This window comes from Lolium perenne, chromosome 6 (genome assembly GCF_019359855.2).
Source record: "Lolium perenne isolate Kyuss_39 chromosome 6, Kyuss_2.0, whole genome shotgun sequence".
In the NCBI taxonomy this organism is placed as follows: domain Eukaryota; kingdom Viridiplantae; phylum Streptophyta; class Magnoliopsida; order Poales; family Poaceae; genus Lolium; species Lolium perenne.
In genome coordinates this window covers 74,828,922-74,836,605 of record NC_067249.2, presented here as the reverse complement: position 1 = coordinate 74,836,605, position 7,684 = coordinate 74,828,922, and the positions used below count along the sequence as shown (strand labels likewise).

General features: G+C 43.6%; 1 protein-coding gene across 2 annotated transcripts; it reads right to left on the bottom strand.

Moving 5' to 3' along the window:
• Positions 1-238: 238 nt before the first annotated feature.
• On the bottom strand, positions 239-7,046 carry LOC127307701 (uncharacterized). 2 transcript variants are annotated; one of them, XM_051338453.2, is made up of 14 exons: positions 6,885-7,046; positions 6,626-6,750; positions 5,266-5,327; positions 5,029-5,116; positions 4,884-4,945; positions 4,708-4,801; positions 4,098-4,604; positions 3,487-3,951; positions 3,245-3,400; positions 2,019-2,123; positions 1,706-1,945; positions 1,387-1,498; positions 1,228-1,294; positions 239-759 (listed from the first exon to the last, which is right to left on the bottom strand). In XM_051338453.2, the coding sequence occupies exons 2-14, from the start codon at positions 6,722-6,724 to the stop codon at positions 642-644; spliced, it is 2,175 nt and encodes a 724-aa protein (XP_051194413.1). In that variant the 5' UTR covers positions 6,725-6,750; positions 6,885-7,046; the 3' UTR covers positions 239-641. The 2 variants fall into 2 exon arrangements, with proteins under 2 accessions (XP_051194413.1, XP_051194412.1); XM_051338452.2 differs by having other exon boundaries at positions 1,387-1,501; positions 6,885-7,042.
• Positions 7,047-7,684: the final 638 nt, after the last annotated feature.

Here is a 7,684-nt window from a genome sequence, read left to right as displayed (position 1 = left end):
GTCCTATTTTGAGAAAGTTAGCCTCAGTTACTCACTAGTGGTATTTTGGCATGAAAAACCAAAGTTGAGTGGTATTTTGGCACTTTTGGTTTTGACTAGTGGCATTTTGGCTATTCTCTCTTCCTTTTGCTGCTATGAGGGTGGGTCCTCTCAAGAATCGTAAAAAAACAGCCATGCAAGGAAAGGAAGAAAAACCGGGTGGCAACTGGTACAACCAAATGATCTGTAATACAATAGCTGAGGCAAAACAACTGATAAATCACAAGTATACATCATTCAGTCAGACATCGCCATAAACATTAAAATTAAATAGCCAGCTGGACTACAAATAGCATTCTGAACTAAGAATACAACTATCAGATGCAGCCGCTCATAAGATCCCAATCAAAAACCATCCGAGGCATATGGGGTCTCTATGAATATACATTGGATGCAACACATACAGAATGCACCAAACAAAAAAAATATACAAGAAAAGAACTCACGCTCCTGCTTATCCCCACCTTCACTTCCAGACCAAGTTGGAAGCAATTTTTCTCAAGTGCTTTGTGCATTCTGATCTATTTGGACACCACCAACCAGTGGTCTGGAGATGCAGGAGATTCCATAAACAGAACATGGTATGTGCAAATTTGAGCCTTTTACCCAAAAGGATTTCCACCGACAGCACCATAGGAAGGTGGGGTGCTTGGCTGGGAGTACCTGGGAGCAGCTTGTTGATCATATCCAATGCCAAGGGAGGCTGGCCCTCCTTGTTGCCTGTGATGACACAAGTTAGACATCGATGTTGAAACCAGAAAATTCAAAATGAAATTTACTGCGTCGACTGCTCTATTGATTTGGGAGATGCAAACAACGACTGTCCGTGCCACTTTAAGGTGGGGTGCTAGTAGTATGAAGGTGAAATAATTGACTGGATAGCTTTCAGAGATAGGGTGCTACTAGTATGAAGGTGAAATAATTGGAGGGTAGCTTTCAAAGCTGGTAGGATCCAGTGGATGGTCTCAACCATCCAATATGACCCAATGGGCAAAACATACAGTTCAGCAAGTTCTATTTTTAGGCCTGTTTCTTTTTCTTTTCTTTTTTGCGGAGAAGGTTGGTTCATATTTAATACTGTGCATTTATACAACTAGGATGTTTAATAGAATAGTAAGAAAAAACTCAGCTCAGATGCAGAACGTAGAACTAAAATTTCAACTTATAATAAATACAGCAATAGCTCACCTTGGAAGCATGCTGTTAGGTAGCTGCTCAGACATGTTGCTTGGAACATGCTGCATCATGTAATGGTCTGAAGTTGAACCATAAATTAGTACATCATGTAAAAAGTAATGATAATAAAGAGCAAAATTGTAGAGATTGTGACGGGGACTATGTAAATACTTTGAGGTGCAGTTGACGGATACAGCTGCTGAGGTTGCTGTGGTGGAACTCCAAAACTTGAGTTACCAAGAAATGTTGAGGGAGTAGCGCCTGCTGGTGCTCCAGATAGGGGCTGCTAAGGCCAGAACAAAAATTAATAATAGAACAGATGATGAACTTAGTGAACACCAAGCAGAATTGCCAATGTGGGCATCAAATGTTCAAACTGATTCACTTGATAATTATTATGTGCTCAACATTTACAATAATGGCATGAAGAGTATACCATATGATTCTAATTTCCAATATTATGTAGAATAGTTGAGTATTTCAGTCATACCGCGTGAGCTTGAATCGGAGCTGCCTCATTTCCGAGGTCAAAAGGATTTGAAGCTTTTGCAGGCTGGGAATATGCTGGTTGCTGATACGCCGGTTGTTGGTATGCAGGTTGTTGGTATGCAGGTTGTTGATAAGCAGGTTGCTGATATCCAGGTTGTTGATATGCAGGCTGCTGATATGCAGGTTGTTGATATGTAGGTTGAGAATATGCTGTCTGAGGATATGCTTGCATTCCCTGTAACTGGAAGCATATTTTTGTTCAGACAAATATCTTGGATAAAAATCATACTAATTGCTAGTGCGAGATTGAATACCATTCCAGCAGGGTACTGCATGGCAAATCCCATTCCAGATTGGGGTGCTCTTTGCCAGCCAGGCATTGTTTGAGCTGCTGATGGATAGAGCGAGGTAAAGAAATCCTGCAAAGATTCAATCTAATGTTAAGTATGCTTGTGCAATGATTATATTTACTGGAATGGTTTTGACAACATCAGTTATCGTTCTCAAATAAGTTCTTAAAAATTGACACACTTGTCTTCAATTGACAATTAGGCAATGGCCTTGCAGATGAACACATGTGACATATAGGAGCACAAGATGCTGAACAGGCAGGGTTAACGTCGATCAACACAAGTTACAAAAAAACACTAACTTATGGAAAACAAGGTCCCAAGCAATGCCTACCACAACTTTCCCGCTGATCATAGGTTCCACCACTTATTTAGTTTTCAATCTACCATCTTATTTCTTCAGATATACATTGTCGGCTTAACGAGATACGGCATTGTGGGATGCCCAGTGCATCGAAACAAAATCAATAACTCTTTTCTGGCCCTAGCAAAGCCTTGCATTGTTCTCTTTTTTTAAGACCCTTGCATTTTTATTAGAGACTGAAGTATGTAACCTATGATAGCCAATCACATGCTATATTGGCACAATAAATTCTGCCTACAACTAGACATACTAGTGCTAGTTAAGAAGAATTCTCCCCGCCTCTGATGCATCAAGAGAATACCCAGTCTTCTCAGAGCTTATGATTGCCTTGCAATATTTTCCGGAATGACCCTTTATCTGCTTCTATCATCAAGGAACTACTCGGCAAAGCAACTTATCAGCTTCTATCATCCTTTTGAGATAATGTCATGGATCTACTAGAGTGAATAAAGTTAGTTTATTCTATGATGGTATGACCCTTTATATTAACATTCTGCTTTTGCTCCAGAATAGATGACGCTTTAAAAAATGCACAGTCAACTCATCAAACTTTGTCAACTAATGAATAAAATATTTATATTGGTTAAGTGAGAATTGTATCATTAAATTGACACGAAATTTTATTTTCCTATATAAATTTATGATAATATTTTACCAACATATCATATTTATATAAAAAGTAACAGAAAAGTTGCACACTGGAGACTGCAAAACAAAAAACTTCACTGGATTCAGAAACAGAGGAAGCAGTACTTTACAGTTTACAGTAACTTTAGTGTATGGCATGCAATCTGGAAGCGGTAATCTACAAGCAGTAATCACGTACCGCTGGAAGTGGTTTCCTCCCACTGGATTTGCTGTCACCAGAAGATGTTCCGTCTTGAACACCACTGGTTCCTTGAGAACTTGAAGGCACTTGAGATGTAAGACCACCCATAGAGGCAGGAACTGAAGATCCTTGGATGGGCATTCCTGTTGGGGCCTGCAAAGGTATAACACAACTTCTTTCAAGAAAAAAGAAAAACACTGAACTGCACACTTCTTGAAATTTTCTGCAAAGGGAGGTACCTGATTGCCTGAGGTTCCATGGGGTGCACCAAATAACGAAGAATGTGACTGCTCTATCATGGATGACAGTCCTCTGTCATTTGCTCTTGGATCGACAGAAGTTGGAAAAGCTGATGTATTGGGCGCAGAGGGTGTTTCAGAGAATGATAGTTGTGCAAGTACAGACTCGAGCGGATTTACAGTGCTGCCGACTTGTGGTGTTTGTTGCTGGCCAAAAGCATCAAAAGATGCCCAATCACCACCGCTCACTGATGGAGCACTTTTGCCTTGTTCAAAAACAGGCTGTGGTGGTGGCTGTGCATTTACAGGCTGCTGTTGTGGTGTAGAGCCTGCCTGCGATGCTGGGGCAGATGCAGCAGGTTCAGGATCTGCCCCAAAATCAATTAAACTGACTGGACTAGCTGTCTTTATCTGTTCTGAAGTCCCTTCAGAAGAACCAATACTGCTGGCAATGGATGTCGTCCTCTACAGTTATGAAACATGCAAGACAAACAGTTACAATTTTGTGTCAAGATCTCAGATTAAGAATATTTGCACAAAAGAATGACATTTCAAGGGTATCTAAAAGCAGTGTCTGAGAGAGAGAAAACACCAAGAGCGAGTAGGACAACCTGTGCCTGAGGTGGAGGTTCAATGGTCCTGGTTCCATTTGGTTTCGGAGGGTCAATCGGTTTGGCTACATTCGATTTTGGAGGGTCAATCGGTCTGGCTACATTCAGCTTAGGAGGTTCACCAACCCGAAGTTGAGGAGCATCATCACCCAATATCTCCCTCACTGGCCGTACAACAGGAGGACTAGATCCATTGGCTTCTCTCTCATAATTTGGAGAGCCAGTCTCTGGCTTTCTTGGTTCAGAAAACCTGCGGTCCTCAAACCTTTGAACTGGAGTTGTTTTGCCAGATCTATCGTCGACACCCTCAAAGTAGCGGGGGCTCTTCTTATAGTCATTCTGGTCATAACCAGGACTACGTTCTCCATAGGAATGTCTGGAATTTCTGTCATCACTACGTCCACTATAACTCCGACGGTCAGAGTAACTTTCACCATACGGTGGACTTCTTGAACCACCCCGATTTCCATCAGATCTTCTATTTTCACTCTGTTCATCCTTATCATCCTGAAATATGCAAATCAGCCAGCAAATAAGTATGATAATTTTTTTCGAAAACTGAATGCAATCACCGCTGAAAAATGCTAGAGCTACAAGGAGCCAGCATCACCTTTCCCCTCGGTGGTCTATCAGAGCTTCTTTCTCCAGTATATCTCCGTTCCACGTAAACATGCTTGATGAAAGTCCTCAATTTATCCGTATTACTAAGACAAAAAGAAACAGGTCATAATTCCGAAGGAAAAAACAAAGAATTTATAACCTTGAAGCTGAACAAAGAAAGGTAACCTGCTGTCAGGATATGGATTGCGCTGAGCATCCCAATCCTTGAAAAATATTTCTCTTGCACGCTACAGGATATGCAAAACCCATATCAAGTTATTAGACAGGAAGACATGAACTGATGGAAAATTCAGAGAAACATGAAAAATACCTCATTCCCTCCTCCTTGCAGAGCAGTAACTTCTTGAGCAGTAAATTTGGCCATGGAAACTGATTTCACCCGGTGTGTGAACTCTCGGCTAGGAGGAGCAGAAAATAAAAGTCGAGCCGTTACTATAAAATGCTCGCTTGACTTGTTCCAATTTGGGGTGGGCAACCTGTTAATTGACTCCACCATAGTGCTCTAACGGAAAAAGAAAAATGAAAGAGAACTGAATAGGAATCTTACTGTGCTCCACTGCAATTGGTGCAAACAAAGGTCCAGAAATTTGTGCATACATATTGTGGTCCCTGTTCATACCAATATATGTAATGCATAAGTGTTTCAATGTTTAGGAAGGTCAACCAATACAAGCAACAAGAGATGGTAAAATGGCCTATATGATTCACAAGCTGGCACTCTTTAGTTCAGAATGCAAATGGAACATGATTAAGGCTGGAAAACTTATGGTCACATAGATATCCAAATAAGCAGTAGAACTGAGCTGGGGGAAAGAGGTCATAAATGAAGAAGGGGATTAAATTTATGTCTGGATTATGGCAAAATACTTGCACTCTATACCATAATATGTGTGTTTTTATTTATCGGGGGCAGTGGAAAAAAATCCTAAACACCTCCCCCTGCCTCTTCAATGAGAGAGGCGGAATAAAATGCAAGGAAAACTGAAGTGCACAGAATAATTCGGAACAAATCTGAGCTTATAAATATTAGGACAGGACTTTAATGGGCACACTGAACTGTTTCTACTGTCAATCACATCCAACTTGTCCATGCTACGAAGCTCTTCAAGTTTAAAAAATGATTAGATTGGCCGAATTACATTGGATATACCATAGAGCTATAGAGCATACAATTAATGTGATTTCGATGCATAGCTAATTAGGCAAGTTCCAATTAATACGTCTATATAAAAGGGGTGCCACCCCATCCCGTGGCAGAGGGAGCAAGCTACTGAAAGTGTCTCAAATAATGGTAGATATCATGTGAATGGCATATGTTGGCCCTTTTGAGCATAGCAGTACATGGAACGTTCATAACTCATTGGTAGCTTCGATGTGCACCTAGCCACTTAGGGAGTGAGCATGAAAGGGCACGAAGCTTAACATTCATATGACTTGCGAATTAGCTTTAAAACTAGCGCCATTTCCAGCAACCGTCGCAGATGAAGTCAAACGAGCTCTAAAACAGCCTAGCAACTGAGAGAGCGAGCATAAAATGGCGGCAACGCGTGGCGCCTCCACCTGGGACGCCCATAATCCGTTGTCGCTTTCCTTATTGATAGCTTGGGCTCATGTTGCGTCGTAACGCCATGCTGCTTGACTACCGTAATTCGAAACACGACACGATTTCCAGCACCGAGGCTACCCTTTTTGCTCTGACCCACACAACAAGACGATACTGTGGCTGTGGATGAGAACCCTAGCACGCGGCACACAATGGCGAGTTGACGGATTAGCTAGCTTTAAAACCGGCACCCGTTTCCAGCAACGATGGCAGATGAAGTCAAACAAGCTGTAAAAGTCAGTCTAGACTCCCAGCACCCAACATCACTCTCAAATCCGACCACATTTAGCAGGAGGAGTCGTACCAGATTGTTGCAGTTGATGCAGCGCTTGTTGGCGGGCAGCTTGAGCAGGCCGCGTATGACCCGCTCGTTCTTCTCGTCCTCCTTGACCCGGCTCGCCATCGCCGGACGCCCGACCGCCGCAAACCCTACGGAAGAAAACATCACCCAAAAATATCAGCAACAGCCCCTCCCCGGAAATGGCCCGAGATCCGGCGGTATACTCCGCCAGATCCGGCCACGATCACGACGGGTCAAACGGCCGAATCGAGGAGCCACTCACCGGCGGAGCCTTCCTCCTCGGTGCGTGCGGGCGAGCGCGAGATCCCGCACGGGGAGGTGGCGGTGGCGGCGAACGGGAAAGGTCCCTGCTTTGGCTGTCGCCGCTGAGCTGCTGCTTCGCTTAAGAAAATCGAACTAATCAAAGTGGCTTTTTTTTCTCGTGGGGTTTACTCATTCACCGGCGAAGGAGGAGAAGAAGGCTGCCGGTCAACTTTTCGGGGGTGGACCGGCAGAAGCCGGTCGCCGGGCAGGGGAGGGAGGCGGCTTCTAGAGGGACGGTGGGGCCGGGGGATTTATGGGGCCCGCGTGGAAGGGACGGTGGGGGGTTTGGTGATGGTTTCTCCAGGTTTGGGTGACTGGTGAGCTGGAGGTGACCGTCGTTTCTGTTGCGGTCTGTTTTGGTCTCCGTCCAGTACTGGTCCCACGGTTTAGGCTAATCGCCGACAACCAGGAGTACTGTGGGAGTACTTTTCTACACTTTTTATTAACCACTGGCTGGGCTGGGCTGGGCCGTTGAGTGCAGCCAGCCGAGTTGGTAGCATGTATGGACCTGTGGAGATGATGATTCCACTGATTTTACTTTCTTAGTGCACTCCATGGCTGGTATGTTTGTTTGGGTCGGGGACAGCCCTGCGGTCTGACACTTTTTTTTACTCAACATATTTTTCGCAAGTAGAAACAGTTTACATAGTGCCGAAAAGAAATTAAAAAGACTAGAAAATAACCCTACCTACGGCGCCCGTCATGGCTAAGCTACTTGTTGGTGTCGTCGACAAGGTCGATGAAGGTCGGAGGTGCCCA

Coding starts and splice junctions, on each gene's coding strand:
- LOC127307701 (XM_051338452.2), bottom strand. CDS start 6,724: ATGGCGAGCCGGGTCAAGGAGGACGAGAAGAACGAGCGGGTCATACGC. Junction 4,802..4,883: donor AATCCATATCCTGACAGCAG/GTTACCTTTCTT, acceptor TTTTTGTCTTAG/TAATACGGATAAATTGAGGA. Junction 4,605..4,707: donor ATAGACCACCGAGGGGAAAG/GTGATGCTGGCT, acceptor TGCATATTTCAG/GATGATAAGGATGAACAGAG.